This window comes from Setaria italica, chromosome VIII (assembly GCF_000263155.2).
Source record: "Setaria italica strain Yugu1 chromosome VIII, Setaria_italica_v2.0, whole genome shotgun sequence".
In the NCBI taxonomy this organism is placed as follows: domain Eukaryota; kingdom Viridiplantae; phylum Streptophyta; class Magnoliopsida; order Poales; family Poaceae; genus Setaria; species Setaria italica.
Genome location: NC_028457.1, coordinates 32158406 through 32175984, shown reverse-complemented (window position 1 = coordinate 32175984; position 17579 = coordinate 32158406). Strand labels below are relative to the sequence as shown.

Below are 17579 nucleotides of genomic sequence, written 5' to 3'. Positions count from 1 at the left end.
CTAACAACAACATCTTTCTACAAGAATCTAATGAAACTGTGCGTACCTCATCACCATCCTATTATTGATAGGGAAACCTTCCATTTTGGATTTATGGTTGGTACAAGAGGAAAAAGTGGAACTCCAAAAAATTCTTGAACTGAACAACAGAGGATGATCAGGTAGTAGCTATAGAGCCCTTTGTTGCTCAATCGTGCGTGAATCATGTTGTTTCATCCCAAGCTCATTCATTATGCATGGATTTGGTGGCCATCATCCAAATGTTCAGCTAGCTCACACAAAAATGCAGTAAGGAACGTATCCTTTATGTTTCTTACTGTTAGCTCATGCATGTGTAAAGTACTTCCTCCGTTCCAAATTATAGGTCATTTTAACTTTCCTAAGTTCATAGATATTATTATGCACCTAGATATACACTATATCTAGATAAATAATAATATCTATAAACCTAAAAAAACTAAAGCGACCTACAATTTGGAACCGAGGGAGTAGTAATAGCATCTAATAAGCCACTCGGAATGGTACAATCTCTGAAAATCTTTACATGGACCCAGGACCCAGCCCTGTCACTCACTTTGAATGACTATAATTTGCAAACCGCATCAAAACTGATCTGGAAGAGTGCCTTCATTAGAAAATTATACACAACATTTCGATGATCTCAACTCAGAAACCGCATCAAAACAAGATCTGGTGAGGATCAGCCCGGCACTCTACGACTCAGAGTCTGGTGAGTCCTCTACATTCTCTGTTTGTTGTGGTCGTCGACTTGCCGGCGAAGGGTGTGGGTTCTCCAAACTTCAGTATCAATGGCGTGTTTATCGTTTCAACAGAAGAACTTCAGTTTTGGAGTAGGACACGATTAATGCTAGTTTAGACCTAATATGCATCTAGCTAGGCGATTAGCCATGCGTTGGAAGAGTGAGCGATGCATTGTTACTCGGGAGCTCACTGCCACAGACACCTTGCTGGCGCTGCTCATCTCACTCTACATCAATGTTCACAGATCCATTTCAGATTATCTGCTTTGTTTCGGTCAAAAACATAAATTATGCTTGTAAACAGTCAAACACACCTAAAATGAACTCTTTGAATTGGGACAAGGTCTTCCAAATAAGGCTGAGTTAATTGAGACCATCCAGAATGACAAGGGCAATTCCACTATCTGTAATGTTGATCTTGTCAGTGGTGATCGCGTGGCTTAACAAACTTACACTGACAGATCTGTCGTGATTCAAATGCTGCTCGTACTTTACTAGATATGCTGCTCACACTGAACAATAATCGATCAGCCTAAATTGTAAATATGTGGCCTCTGCATTTCAGCTTCCACTAACACCTCATCTTACCTCTAATCTTCCAAGCGTAGTTTCTTACAACATCTTTCATCACCTGTGGTTTTCTAACCGAAGCTAATGAAGAAGTGAACTCCAAGAGACATTTTTTATCGCACTGAACATTAGGATCAGGTAGTAGCTAGAGCCCTTTGTTCCCAATCATGTGTGAATCATGTTGTTTGATAAGCTCATTCAACATGAATGGATTGGTGGCCATCATCCAAATGTTCGGCTAGGTCAGACAAGGATGCAGTAAGGAACGTGTACTTTATGTTTTTCATTGTTAGCTCATGCATGTGTAAAGTACTAATAGCATCTAAACCGCTCGGAATGGTACAATCTCCGACTCTCTTTCCATGGATCCAGCTCTGTCGCTCACTTCCTTTGAATGACTAATTTGCATCAAAACTGATCTCGAAGAGTGCCTCCAGTACTGGATAAATATTTGCACCTGTTTGGTGTTCTGAACTCACAGGCACCAAAACCAAAACTGTTGAAACATGTTTTTCTGTTATCTCTTAAAACAGTATTAGATAATAATTTGGGAGAGACAGATCGAGTCTCCTAATTATTATCCACTGCCCAATCACTCATGTTCAGCCACCCGTCTGACGGCTCCATTTTCAAAAGACATTAATGCAAAATTAGTCCAACAAGTCTTGCGCATCGCAAAAATGAGAATTCAACAAATATAATATGTAGGCAGGCAACTAACCCATCAATGATTTTGCATCCAATTTGCTGACACTAATCTATCCAGTTTCACTAATGGCAGTTGCACGAAATTCTGAAGCAGCAGAACTGGGCCGTATTGCTGACCGATCGAGTGCAGCCCATGCATATCTCGAAGATTGGCTTAGGTTGTCGCGGTGTTGAGCTGTCACCGTCGCCGAGAAACATTTAGGATTTCTAATTTTTCTACCTCAAAAAAAATCGAATGGCTTGCAGTGGATCTAACTAACCTCAAACAAAAGGAGACAGCAGCCCATTCAGAGCCAATGCAAGAAACAAGATGCGAATGCCGAACAGCTACTGAGCCGGATCAAACACCTAACAATTTAGATTTAATTGTTGACTTCAATTAAGTATTGTTCGAGGTAAGATGGCAGAGTCGAGAGCTTATTGGCATTGTTTGTTTTCATCATTTGGCAACGCAGTTCTTGTCGGTGTGCGATCATTAATGCTTCCATCAGGTCAAACGCGCTGCAGGAGCATGCCATTTGTCATGTTAGATGGTAAGGTAGCTGCCAGATTGCGAGGCGAGATTGGCACAAAGTGTTGAAACAGATCAAATCATCAGCGCTCTTCAGTTCCCACCTCCATCTTACTAGCCTACATCTACCAAAACATCTTTTTTTTTATCCCATTTCGCTTGAAAATTTTCCGATGCTATTTATATTCTTATACACAGCTGGCCTACACTATTTCTGAAAAAAAGAGTTTGTTAGGACTTACTAGGAAAGAAATGCTAGATGATTGCTTGAGCTTTATCATGCACAGATTACTTTTCTATCAGGAGAATGTTGCTAGAGCTGTAGATTAATTCTTCAAAACCAAGACATCACATTACTCATGTGCCGGTGCAGTTTGTAATCAGACACAGCCCATGTCGCAGTGATGGGACGGTGTCAATGCAAACTAGTCTAGGCCATGTGATCCGTGGACGGCACGTATTCTGCCCTTAAATTAGTCTATCTAGTTTAACTTGCTACCCGAGTTCGAGTCTCAAAGGTTATTTGGACCACTGTTTCTTAAAGGACTTGCTTAAAATTTTGTAAGAAGAAAACTAAAAAAAGAAGAATAGTGGTTGGTCAGTCTTCAACTTGAGAGGGCTGGCTCTCGTTAAGCATAGATCATCGCCACATGAACCCTCCATGGCTCCACCTTTCCACTTGCCAACTGCCACTCCATTGGATCCGTGCCACGATGCGGCGGTATTGGGATGCTCCTACAGAAGCGAATCGCAAAGCCTTGCAGGTGTATATCTGCTTGAGCAACTCATTTGACTGGGCAACAGTTCGCCAATTAGCAATGTAACTTCAATCGACCCATCACACACATGATACGATAATTACTAGTTACTGATAGAACCTTCAGGTGTTCATGCAGCCTCATGCACATGCCTCCCCTATTGGACAGTGACCAAAGGGGTTCAAGTCCCTTTTGATCGGCCAGACTTCTTGTCTGCATGCTGAGGGGCGGTTTCAGTTCAACGTCTTTGCTCTACAGATGGACTGTACTCTCCTTGACCGTCTCAGCTTCCTCCAACATCTCACCCTCGTCTGTTTTTACTGTCATTGTAAAGCCTGCAGTTGTCCATAATCTCATAAAGCTTTGCACAACTACACATAAATTGCCTCTATACTCTCTGCCAGACTGCCAGTACCACGCTGCTCGAAAACCAAAACTAAATCCTCAAATAAAGGAATCACTCTAAAACTTTTCTCTGAGTGCTCTATGAAAAAAGATGTTGCTCCTCAGTTTTCTGCTAGTTCCTTTGGAGTCTATCTATACTACGTTGTCATTGGATTAACTGATAAGACTCGTCTATGCGCATATATTGCCTGCCCTCCTGCGCAGGTACATCATGGGTTTGGTATGCATTAATGGAAAATAATCATGACGAGCATGCTACTTTGATTCTTGTACGACATGACTGGGAAGGCATCTGCATTCATCTATTATCTTTCAAACTTTATGATGCTGAGGCGACTCATAAGGCATATTTAAGTGTACATCCTCAAAACGTGCATTAGTGTTCCCAGTTGTTGGCCACTGATTGCTCTATTGTTGAATGTTATGCAAATCACTGATAAAGTAAAACTGAAGAAATGTTATGTTCTTGCCTTCCAACATGAGTGTTCCTCAAAGCTAGCGGAAACTGCATAATTACACACATCTGGATTTGACTAGAAATACCAGTGAAAAATATTATCTTATATAATATATTTTTATACTATGAAGGTATTTTCAAAATGGTTATATAATACTAATCTTTTGTTGCCAATCTATCTAAAATGTTAGATATTGATGGTCAAAGTAAAAAATAAACAAAATGACTTGGGACAAGCCTAGATGGATTAAGTTTGTGATAGGAAGAAGTACTAAGGTTAAAAGATATACTGGGGGTGCTGAAGAAAGATTTTCAATAGTAGTTCATAATGTACAATTTCTCCATTTTATCTAGAAAAGGATGTCTTGTAAGCTTTTCGTCTTTCAATGCATTTCCTATAGTTATAAAGTGAAATGTGCGACGCAACATTGTAATGATTTTTTTTCAACATGGTTTCTTTTTATTGTTAACTAAAGATTGGAATCATGTCGTTGGTTTAAGGGTTAATCAGATTTGGTTGAGAAAGCTTTAAAAGTTCGTTGGGACACGGTTGCAGCAAGAGAAGTTGCAGACATATTTAGAGGGTGTTTGTTTCTTTAGCACCTTCAAAAATTTCTGTCACATCGAATGTTTAGATACTAATTAGGAGTATTAAACATAAGCTAATTACAAAACTAATTGCACAGATGGAGACTAATTTGCAAGACGAATCTATTAAGCCTAATTAGTTCATGATTTGACAATGTGATGCTACAGTAAACATGTGCTAATGATGAATATTGTGAATTAGCTTCCATCTGTGTAATTAGTTTTATAATTAGCTTATGTTTAATCCTCCTAATTAACCTCCAAATATTTGATGTGACATGAATTTTAGTCGGGACTAAAGATCCAAACACCACCCCTTAGTTGGGCTTGTACATCACAGTGAGAGAAAAGGTGGGTAACCTCAACAAATATATTGGTGCCGCTGAGTGATCTCATTGATATTCATACGCAGGATACATGGGCCTCCTTGCACGACTCAACGTGCGTGTTTTTCTCGGCTTCACCCGGAACAATGCTGCCATGAGTGCTGTGGCATGAATAGAATTAAGCTCAACGCTCGGGCCATGTTGTGCACATGCACGCCTCTGGCCATACAAAACCCGGGAACAAACTGAAACATCACATGCACTCTATGCTAGCCAATGCAACTAGATTTTATTCAACTTAAATTAAGGCACAGGATGCGTCGAAAAGCAAGCGATAAACAGAGTACTGGCAACGGCCTCAGTGATCATATTTGAGGTCATTCGCTTTCGTGTCATCACGCGAAATTTTGATAAAGGGCTAGGGGAATGGCACATAGTTGACCTAAATCAAATCAACCTCAGCAATATGCATTTCAGCTTCCACCAACATCTTAGCCTTTTCTCTAGCAAGCTTGTGCCAACATTTTTCTTTTCGGCTCAGTTATGTCTCTTGTGACTTATAAACAGAAGTACGGTGAATACACCAAACATCCTCCCGGCCACAATTTATAGGGAAACAGTAGGGTCGCTGCAAGAAAAAATGAGGGTGGGCGACGGTGGGGTTATAAACCCCACCTGAAAAGATGCCAAACCAGGGTTCTGATCTCAACTGCGCCGTGCAGTTTAGGAACAGTAGCCATTCACAGTTCTGGTATGCAGTAGTCACCCTTTCCAAGTTTCCTTTCATGCCGAACTCATCCTATATGGTTTGGATATCAAGATCTTACTGTCTAGCTAGCTCACACAACCTTGGAGTTATAGAAGCATGAATGCAAAATATATGCACGTAAAAAAAATAATAGTACACAGTTGTAGGTCATTAGTCATGGTGTAGTTCTTATTACCTTTAATTTGTTCAGCTCTTTCACACAATACCATTTCACAACATAACATAACCTATGTGTCACTGCACACTATTCGACACCCTAAAAGTAATTAGCAGATCATGTTTGCACTTGAAGGCAAAAATATATCGCCAAAGAAATATGGAACAACAACCCATACAAACGTGCTGAGGAACACTGGTTCCACATAGTCGATATTCCCTTTCCATCAAAGTGGGAAAGAGAACGACCACAGACTGCATCACATGTAAACCGTAGGCTTGAAACTTTTAGATTTTCGCAAATCATGCTCAGAACGTTTAAAACTCAAGAACAGGGTTCCCCATATTTCAATATTCGGAGCCTAGTAGCTAACACTTGTTTGCTATTAAAAGTTTAAATATTTCGATGCCCATTGATCTCAAATTGAATTGAAAATGTACAAGTTTGAGTTAATTCGTTGGCTACTGAAGCAGCTGCTTTTCCATTGAGCAGAAATCCTGTAGCAGTGGCTGTGCTCACGCACACCTACCGAACACACAGCCGAACTGGGGAGCTGAGCTGGGGTTTGCACATGCAGCTGCAGAGGCAGAGGAGAATACGAATGCGAGGCTCTAAGAGAAGGATGTTCTCGATCAGTTAGCACCAGAAGGCATCTATGCACACTATTGAATGCCTTCCGCTCAACGGTCCTGCTATCCAAGTTGGCCATACTTCCCTTGGGCATTTCAGCTTCCTCCAACATCTCCTCACCGGTCTGTCTTTCTCAGACAATGTAGACCTGCAGGTGTCCATAAACTCTCATATTGTTTTGCACATAACACTGTCTCCATTTTAATTTTATCCACCACTACCATGCTACAAGTGAACAAAAAGGGTAATAAATCCTCTGTTCTAAAGACGTTGCTCTGAGTTCTCTGTGAAGATAGATGTTGCTCCTCTGTTTTCAGCTGGTTCCTCTCAAGTCTATCTATGCTTCCTGGTCATTGTAGTACTATAACACTCATGCATATATAGTACTTCCTGCCGCCCTGGTATGAGTAGTACATCATGGGTTTGGTGTGCATTGACAAATCAAACACTTTGGCCGCTCATCCACATTCCAGTCCCCTACTTTTCGGCACACCTCAACAAACTTTCATTTGCATCCCTACTTTTCCACTCACATCTATATTTTTTTTAATGGCCATTGAAAAGATGTATGCTTTCTCTACTTTATCTTCCTCTCCATCTCCCAAACACTCTTGTCTCTCCCTTTTTCTCCCTCAAAAGCCCGTGAGCATCTCTCTTTCTCTCCCTCTGTTCTTTTTTCTCCAAGGCAACCAAGCAGCAATCCATCACCAAGCACCAGCGCTAGCTCCTCCCAATCCTTCTTCCTCTTCGATTCCTAAATCCACAGCACCCATTCCCCAAATCAGCAAGCACACAACCATCCCCAGCTTCCAGCCAAGCACGAGAGCAGCACCACGAGTTCCTCCCTGCAGGCAATTAAACCAGCGGCTAGGGTGGCGATTGGGCTGCGGCGCAGGCAGGTGTATATAAAGAAAGAGAGAATGAAATATGTTCTATGTTAGCTCCTTTGGAGTCAATAGTATACCACTTGACCATTGTGAAAACTGATAAGAATCATATGTTTATGTTCTTTCTGCCTACCGTTGTGCAAAAGTACGGCATGCTTTTCGCATGAATAAGCAGCAAACTGAAAACATGCTACGAAAAGATAATACAGTACAAATCAAAGTTCAAGTCTTAACTCCATTTGCAAACTCTTACAGAGCTTGCCAGCTTGGTTTCTGCAGAGTCTACCACTTACAGCAGCTTGCCGTATTACAGAAATGTAACATGAAACCAGGTTGGTTGATGGTGCATCAGGTCTTTTAGTTCCAAATCAGGCTAAGTCAATTGGGACCATCCAGAATGACAAGGGCAATACCACTATAGGTAATATTGATCTTGTTGGTGGTGATCATGGCTTCAACAAACTTACCTCGCCCGATCCGCCATGATTCAAAATTTCAAATCCTGCTGGTATACTTTACTAGACACGCTTCTCACACTGGACAATAATCGATCATCCTAATTGTAAATAGATGGCCCGTGCTACGTGGGGCGTGGAACGCCACTTTGAAAAACACGTTACGAAAAGAGTAACTCTTTGGAACACTCATTGATCCGCAAGCCAACTAATTGATCCATTCCACCTATCCGTCAATATCTGTTGCAAGTGCTCTTCCTCTTGACCCAGGCGTTCGACGCCCCTGGAGAGTTCACCAGATCAATTGGGGAAGGATGATCTTTGCATGAACAGACGCGCGGGCAGTCACCATGGAGGGTGAGGCAAATGGCATCGAACCCGGCAAACGGTGCGGGAGAGGAGCGTGGTGCCGATGAACTCGCACCCCCTTATCGGTGGCAAGGGCAACAGCGTGTGGTGGTGGGAGACAGGGTTGCAGATCAGGAAAGTTCGTGTCCTTTTTGATGGTGAAGACCGGCGAGGTTGTGGTGCTGATGGGGCGGCTCCGGTGTGGCCGCCGCTGTGGGAGGAGGTGCTGGAGCTGTTCATGTTCCTCCGGCAACCCAGACGGCGACCGGAACATCGTTCCTTCCACGAACAAGGCTGCATTACACATGCCGCCACCAGCCGCTTCTCGCTACTAGAAACTGGAAGGCGAGGAGAAGTATGATGACGAGGGTGGCGTGGAGCTGCCATTGTTGAGGCATGTCGAGGGCGGGCAACGGCAAGGCAGCCATCTTCGTATCGGTCGAGTCGTGCATGGATTGTGTTACCTTTGGGTATAAAAAAGCTAGCATGGACTTGGAAATTAGAATTCCATGAGTGTGACATTTAAATTTCGTTCAGTGGCTCAGTTGGAACTTGGAATTGCATGTACTGAATTGACCCTGTCAGAGAGTAATACTACCGGGCAGGCAAGTCAAACTGTTTGAAGTGGCCTAACTGCTGATTAAGTTAATTAAACACTAAAAGAAAAGAATTTAGGGCGCTTGCTAGTTCAAGGGTGACTAGTCATGCATTTTAATTATATTACTCAACAAATTGTCAAATATTTGGTGGATTATTAAAAAACTTGCCAAATTTATTAGACCCTGCCAGAGCCTGCACCGCAAAAGGAATTTTTGTTCAACAACATGCATATATGCACCGTCAAATAGGCATGTGCTTAATGGGGTATTATCATTTAATTTGAAGAGTCTAGCTCCAACTATATCATGCACCGACTGATACAAATGGTTGACGGTGAGCCCTCCTTCCTCAGCCATGCTCACATCCTCCGCCGTCATACCATCCGGGAGCTCCCACTCGAAGCAGTGGAGCAGGTTGGCCAGCGTGAACTCTACTATCGTCACCCCCATGGCCACTCCAGGGCACATCCTACATCCGGCGCTGAACGGCAGAAGCTCAAAATGTGCCCCATTGAAGTCGACACCATTCCCCTCAAACCTATATGGGTCAAAATCCAAGGGGTTACTCCAGCTTGCAGGGTCCCTGCCAATTGCCCAAAAATTTACAAAGACCCTTGTCTTGGCAGGCACGTCGTATCCATAGATCTTGATGTGCCGCATGGTCTCCCTCGGAGCTAGAAGCGGTGCCACTAGGTGTAGCCGTAGCGTCTCCTTTACCACCATATTAAGGTACTTGAGTTTGGGCAAGTCGTCCGGCTCTACCCTCTCTTTGTTGCCCACCGCTCCTTGGGCAGAACCGACACGGCGGCGTCCTGCGCGGTCATCACGGGGCACGCGCGGCCGCCGGTAGTCGGCGTGCTCACGTGGCTGTTATAATCTTGGCCGGCAAATCGGAGGAGGCACGAGTCGTAGAAGACGATCACCTGCTTGTTGCGCCCCCACTGCCGCAGAGCTTCCGGTTCCGGGAACGCCGCGGCGAGGCAGGCCAGGCAGGTGGAGGCGTTGGCGTGTCACCCCGGCAGAGCGCGAAGCCGTGGACGGTGTCCGGTGCACTGGCCTGGATGCGGCGCGCGTTGAGGAGCTCGACGATGAAGAGCTTGCGCATCTCGCACCAGCAGTTGCTGTAGGGCGCGAACGCCACGTCCTTGTGGCCGTACGACAACCGCCGCGCCCCCGGCGTGACCGGCTGGCTGCAGCACGCGGAGTCGTGCGGCTTTAGCACCTCCCTCGCCGCCTCTGCCGACGACACCACCACGGTCGGCACCGTTCCCAGCATCAGCTGCATCACCGGCCCGTGGCGACGCGCCAGCTCGCGGAGGCTCCGGTGGGGCAGCGCGCCCATGATCTGGTGCAGGTTGCCCAGGACAGGCAACCTTTGTGGACCGGCGGCAGGTGGAGGCGGCCCCCTTGGTGGAGAAGCCTCTTGTTGTTGCAAGAGCGAGCGTGAGGAGAACTAGAAGAAAGAGGGTGGTGGCAGGGACCTGCCATTGGCATTGTTGATGCAAGAAGAAGTCTGCTAGGGCAATCAAAGATATGGCGGCCACTGTTGATCTCTTAGGTTGAAGGGGCTACAGGTTTCCTCCTCTCCAAACTAGAGTTAACTATGTGGTACATGTGCACGGCTTAGTTATGGGAGTATAATATAAATAGGGCGAACCAAACCTTGCTGCAACCTGTGGCGTTTTCTTGCTACAAATGAAATGACCTACATCCTCCGTCGGTCCTTGTATTAGCTAAAGTAGATACCATGCATGAGCTCATAGCTACAACTTGGAATATCAAATCGAGCTAGATGCATGAACTGACCTTGTCAAAGGTCTAGCTTAACGCTACACAGTAGACAATTCTGCTCACTTGATCTAGACCGATGACTAGCATCGTGCTGGAAGGTCTAATACAAGCACTAATTATGATCCCTGTCAAAACAAAACCAGGCAACCAAAAAGTTCTCAAGTCAAACAAAGAAACTGAAGTCCATATAAATATATAATCTAATATAATCCGTTTATTAGCATTGGGATGCTCTAATCAGTTCTTTGACATCACAGTTAACTCAAATGAATTCCCACTCAACTTGTTCATCAAACAATTCTCCTAATACTCTACTGCTTCGACTGGGCACTGCCGGAGGGGATGGCGGCGGAGGACGTGAGCATGGAGGAGGCCGGCAGGCTGACGTTCCACCAGAAGATGCCGCTGGTGCTGGTGCCCACAAGGTACCACCACCGCACGGCGACGGCGTAGTGTAGTAGTCGTCATCATATCGTCGACGATTGAATAAAAGATAAGCGTGCGCGACGTAGGTGCCTCACCTTCCATCGTCGTTGCAGTAGCTTGTAGACTTGAAAACCCAAAAAAACAAGCAAAAAATGGTGAACCACCGCACGCATGCTCTGCGGCGATGCCCTGCGTCCTGCAAATGTCCACGGCCGGTGTGCTGCGTCATGGTTTTGTACCGGCAATATTTGTGCTTTTGCGTCTTCTAGTTTTAGTTAAAATACTACGCACGTCTAGGCGGTCCATATATAAACTTGTTAAGCATGATGGTCTTTGAGGTCTCAATCACTCCAATCAGCAAGTAATTTTATACTTGACACTCTTGTGCGGATCCCGATCGAGCTGTGGTGGTGACACTCTTTGTACGGCCGGGCATGTGGGGGTGGGGCGCGTAGTGTCCAAGATCACCCATGAACATAATATGTAAATGTGATCATTTTGTCAAATAAAACTGAGTATAGTAAACCAAGTAAATATGATATAGCCGCATCAAAAAGTATGATTATCAACTTACAAATAATTATACAACCTTTCGGTCACAATAATAATTCCTATCCCACAGGTGCCCACGTCCTTTATTAACCAATATTTCATATTGTTTTCCACCTCACAAACACTATAGAAGTAATAAACAACAATGATCATCAACACTGGCTCTTGTATCTAGTGGGCACAAGCAGGAGCGGCATCTTCTTCTGGACCGAAAGCCCTCCGACCTCCTCCATACTCACATCCTCGCCCCTAACCCCTCTCGGCAGCTCTCACTCAAAGCAGTAGAGAAGGTTGGCCAGCATGAACTCTATGGTGACCACCCCAATGAATTGTGACTATTGGAAGTATATCTAGCATCTGCATGTATGCATGTTGCTTCTGCATGGAGGATGGAGAGGGAATTTGGAGACCACCCCAAAATGGGGAGCCAAGTAGAGGATCTACCGGAATGCATTTTTTTACTTGCACTCTAAGGGCAAGTACAACAGCGAGACAACCCATCTGTATAGAGCCACAGAAGCAAAGAAATCTGACATGTACAGTTATTTAATGTCAAGAGAGAAGGAGGTTGTCGCCTCATCTGGGCATGTACAACGTATGTCGTTTTACCGTCCGGGAGATGCTATTTTTGCAAAAAAAACCCTCAACTCAGTCGAAAGATGGGCATGCCGTCTCCTTGCGAAGGGACGACGGGGACTCGTGCTCCCAAGCCATATCGCCCATTCCAGCACTATTGTACGCCGTCGCCTCGTGAAAGGATGATGGGGGCTTGTGCTCCAAAGCCATATTTGATCACCTTGATTTATAAGTCTATACAAGAATTAATTAGCTTGCAGATAGCCTAACAGAAAACCCATTGTATAAGTTGTCTGTATTGCTATCTCTATGTGACATGACCAGTTGCTGCAGACGGCAGGCGTCTAAACTGTTGAACGTGCCTGTTGAATGTGCGCTGAGGCGACGGCACGGACTCATACTCCGAGAACAAATAGCCAATGCAGTTGCCATTGTACGACTTGTTGCCAGCCAACGACAGCTCCTCTGGATCAGCTGCGGCGCATGAAAAATCAACGAGGATGGTAGCAAAATCGATTCTGCGCATACCAAATCCCCTACCCCATTTACCAGATGCTGCCAAAACACCATGGCCAGTGCCGGCGACGAGCACTGTATGATGTTGCTCCGCCGGCACTAGTTCTCCCTGGAGCGCCCCGTGATGGTGATGCTGCACGCCCACCGTGCTAAGCTCGCCCACGTCCTTGCCTGCTGGATCCCACCGAGAGCCATGAGAGAGAAGGGAGGATGCAAGAGACGGGCGAGAGGGAGGATAATGAGCGAGAGTCACGGCCTCCCATGACACGGTGAAGAGATAAGATTTTGAGGGCAATAAGGTCTTTTCATTTAGTTTTGCCTTTTATTTGATCTCTTCCAAACTTCATAGGTGTCGTATTCGTTTAGTATGTAACTCTATACGATTGGAAAGCTTGTTTGATCTTCTTTCAAACACGTGTGCTCAAAGTACTTTCTAAAAAATTCAAGCACAAGGCACAATGTTCGTATATAGTATGCACTGCTAGCGGTAGTATGCCCTCATTCAAGTATAAAAATGGCTATAAAAATCAAAGGTATACTTAATTACCAACTCTATAAATGGATTAAATAGTTTGCAGACAGCTAAACATACGACTCGCTGTACAAGTTATTTTTTAGCTGTCTGTGTGTGACTTGGCATAGTTCACAGACAATAGCTTTTTAAATTGTTGTACGTGTCCTAATAAATTTAAAGTAGAGCCTGTTTAGAAGGTCTGATGTTTGTGTACATACAAGACCTGAGCGGACACACAAGTCAATATTAGCAAAGTTTCCCGTTTCCGATCACTTGGGCGGGCACATTTTTTTCTTAGGGTTACGGACGAGCGATCACTACTCGAGTGTGGTTTGTTCATCAGTTGCTAATCGTCGCACGCGCAGGCCGTCCAGCCCAACCCAATTAGTGCATTTGGTCGGTCCCGGGCCACCATGCAATCATGATCTGGGCTTACCCGGTGCCATCGTCTCTTGTTTCGAACAACATTGAATTCGCGTCTGTAAAAAATTCGACCCATAAACTCAATCAAGAACGACGCATACGCATGCTCATTAACAGTGAGTCTAATATTGCAAAAATCGTTGATAGGGGTAGTTTCAGATTTTGTGACCGGCAATCCAGCAAAGAGTTACCTAGGTGGTAGATTTGTAGGTGGGGGAGATCGCAAGACGCAAGATTTAGACAGGTTCGAGCCTTCTAAGAATAATACCTACGTCTTATGTTTTAGTAGATTGTATTGCTGGTATGGGATGCGAAGAGTTGACATGCCCTCGGGAGGTATCCTTGGTCGTCTTACATAGGCTGATGACTTAGGGTTACAGGTCGGATAGGATTCCATCAAAGCAATCTGTGTCGGACTATAACATATGTCCCACAATATCCGGAGGGAATATGTTCGCCCTGCCTCCGAGCTTGTGCTTCAGTGTCTTCATGCTTTGCCCCGCACGCCATGGTCGGGCGGGGCCCACTTATCAGGTCGGTCAGTATGCTAGTCGGTGGGGACCGTGGATACCCTTATCCTTAGGTAGGATGCATACGTACGTTCAAAGAGATGAACTGTACGTTCATAGGAGTATTATTAGCTCTGTCCCAGGCCTAGCTGATGGATTCACGGTTGGTTTTACATAGAAAATTCTGGGATCACTTCTTTCAAAAAAAAAATCTAGGAGCTGTTGAAAAGAAAATCCTTTGATGGATGGCAGAAAACTCGTCATATCCTAAGGTCAGTGAAAATTTTGTTTACCAATGCTGATTCATGCTTAGCTTAGCAGTGTACTCTACTGCGTTAACTACTTTCCACGGGTGGGGTGTAGTATGGCCATGGCCTACAAAAGCTGTTTGCAACATTCCAAGACCCAAGTAGGCAAGGGATAAAAATCAATTATGAGACTGCTGCAGGATAGCTGAAGGGCAACTGAACCTTGGGGATTCCAAGGATCAAACCGCGTCGCGCTTCATTTCTAGTCCCTGTCTCCATATGCTATATTGAGTCGTATATATACTCTAATACTCTAATAATGTATATTTACATTGCACTTAGGTGCATTTTTTTTTACAGAATGCACCCATGCCAACCGACACGCCTTGTGTCGCCACACCCACCCACGGCCCGGGGACGGAACCGGCACCCACACGCGCCCCCAACCGCCCGCATCTGCATTAATATTTTTTTGCCGTTGCTCTTTGTCTCATTCCTCGCCCATTTTCGAAAGCAGTTTTACTTTTTGCTTGCTCTTCCGCCATGCTGCTGGCGCAAGGACTACGCGCGTCGTACTCGTCGGAATCTGCCACGCTTTCCTCGCCGGACCGCGCGGAACTAGCGACGGCGCGGTTTCTCGCCGCTCCTAATTCAATCGAAGCCTCCTATTGAGGCGTCATCGCCATCGCCAAGCCTCGCCGTCCATTTTGTAAGAAGGAAGAAGCAGGGGGCTAGATCGAAAAGGGGTATTCTTCTCTTCTTCTTCCTCGGTTCAGGAACATTGGATGGGGAGAAGGAATCCGACAGCGGGCCAGCCGGCCAAGCTCGTCGGTGGCAAGATCGAGCAGTGGGGGAGGTAGGGGAGGGCGAGGGGTCTCCATTTGGGCCCTCACCTTGGGTGAGCGGCACCAAGGAAGGCGGCGCCGCCGCTGGCAGTTTGGGTGGTGGTTCAGGCGGCGGCGCTCGGCTTGTGGTGCGAGGGCTAGTGTGGGAGCGACGAGACGGGCGGTGGAGTGGCGAGGGAGGCCGGGGCGTCGCCCCTTTTATAGGTGGCGGGAGGAGAGCGGCTAGTGGTGTTGGCCGCGGCTAGCACGGCTCACCAGCGTGGCGCGGGCGCAGGGCCAGGGCCGGCGCTGGGAGTGGTAGGGGGTGCGGTAGGGGAGGCAGAGGGGGGCTTGGGTGCTGGGGGCGCGGCAGGCATGGCTAGGGGGCCGAGGTAGGTGTGCGCGGCCAGGGAAGAGAAGGCAGCAGGCGTGCGCTAGGAAGAAGGAAGAAGGAAGAAGAAAGAGACAAAGAAAAGAAAAGAGAAAAAGGAAGAGCGGAAAAAGAGAAAAGAAAGGAAGAGTCGTGGTGATTGTCGAAAACGTTCGGAGCACGCGCGGTGGTTTTTCGTCCGGCATGCGGTGGGATTCGCGGGAAGGAAAAGAGATAAAAGGGAGGTTGTCAGCTTTGGGTGCCGGGACAGTGAAATCGCCGCGAAGTGAATTTTGGGAGTTCAACGGTAAAAAGATTTTGAAAACAAATTTTTAGCGGGTGATTTAACTTGGTGAATTTTACGGATGTTACACACTGCCTATCATGCCACTCCATGCCGCCACACCTCCGAGGGAGACGAATGGCGTGGCATCCTCCGCGCCAATCATCTGCTTTGACGCGGCTGACACCGGCATCCATCCGCGGGCGGCGCTTGAGTGCAGGTACCGCGCGGGAGGGGGCGCGGTCGTCGTTGCCATAGAGGCGGACGCGGAGCATGGCCATGGCGGCAAGGGTCCACGAGGCGACGTTGAAGAAGAGGTTCCGCTGGGCATAGGTGCGGTGGAGGCAAGGCACGAGGACGGAGGAGAGGCGGCGTCGGGGAGGTGGAGCTTGATCTCAACCCCCATGCCTAGGTACACTAGTAGAGAATTGGCTTTCGATGCGCCCCCTTTTGTCCCGGTTTAAAGTTGGCCCAGGACAAAAGGGGGTGCGCCACGGTAGGCAAAAATGGAGGGGGGAGTTAGTCCCGGTTGGTAATTACCAACCGGGACTAAAGGGGGGCCTTTAGTCCCGGTTGCAACGGCTAGCTGGGGCGCGTCGGTGGCGGCACCATTTTATCCCGGTTGGAGCCTCCAACCGGGATACAAAGTTTAGTCCCGGTTGGAGCTTCCAACCAGGATAAAAGGGAGCCTCCAACCGGGACTAAACTTTCAACCGGGACAAAAGGTGTTCCCTTTTGTCTCGGTTGGATTTTTTAACCGGGATAAAAACTGATCCCCCATTATATACCGAGACAGAGGACTTTCTTCCTCCTCCAGCCCGAGCCAGTCCAGCACATTGACAGAGAGCTGAGCTTCACCTACTCTCCGGTGGTGCCGAAGCAAGGGAGGTGCTGCCCAAAGTTTTTTCCCTCATTTTCGTGGGAATTTGACTCAGCCAACACAAGTGTTGTAAAGGTTTGCTAATTCATCCTCGTGTTATGCTTTGATTTATGCTTTGGAGATGGAAAGATTATCTGCTAGAATGTGATGAAGTAAAAAATGGAGAGGTATTTTGAGGTAGAATGTGAGGGAGATTGATGTGTCATATATAGTATGCATTCTTGCAGTGGTTTAAGAATGATGCTACCTTGTCTAGACGGTTTATCTTATCAAATTCAATATGATTTTTCAAATCCATACTTGTTGAACTTGCATACCGTGGTCATATCTGCGAGGATGTTCTCCGCCGAGCAGCAACGTATGTCAAGAAGGAGGTTCGATTCTACGAGAAAGAGTGGATACAGATATCGTGACCGTGTCCCCTTTTCCGTAGCATCTAACCTCTTTCATGACAAAGTGCGGTGCCGCCCAGTTGATAACATGCTCGCGAGATGATCACGGTCTTCAAGTTCAACAACTTCTGCAGTGGTAAGGAAAGAATTTTTGTACATAGATGACTTCTGCTACTTGTTGAACTTATCAAATTTAATAAGGTTTTTCAAATCCATACTTAGGGAACTTGCATACCGTGTTCATCTCTCCGAGGATGTTCTCCGCCGAGCAGCAACGTATGTCAAGAAGGAGGTTCGATTCTATGACAAAGAGTGGATACGGACATCGTGACCGTGTCCCCTTTTC

General features: G+C 46.1%; 1 protein-coding gene across 1 annotated transcript; it reads right to left on the bottom strand.

Moving 5' to 3' along the window:
- Positions 1-9848: 9848 nt before the first annotated feature.
- On the bottom strand, positions 9849-10807 carry LOC101770811 (4-hydroxyphenylacetaldehyde oxime monooxygenase-like). Its single transcript, XM_004980639.2, has 2 exons — positions 10784-10807; positions 9849-10382 (listed from the first exon to the last, which is right to left on the bottom strand). The coding sequence occupies exons 1-2, from the start codon at positions 10805-10807 to the stop codon at positions 9849-9851; spliced, it is 558 nt and encodes a 185-aa protein (XP_004980696.2).
- Positions 10808-17579: the final 6772 nt, after the last annotated feature.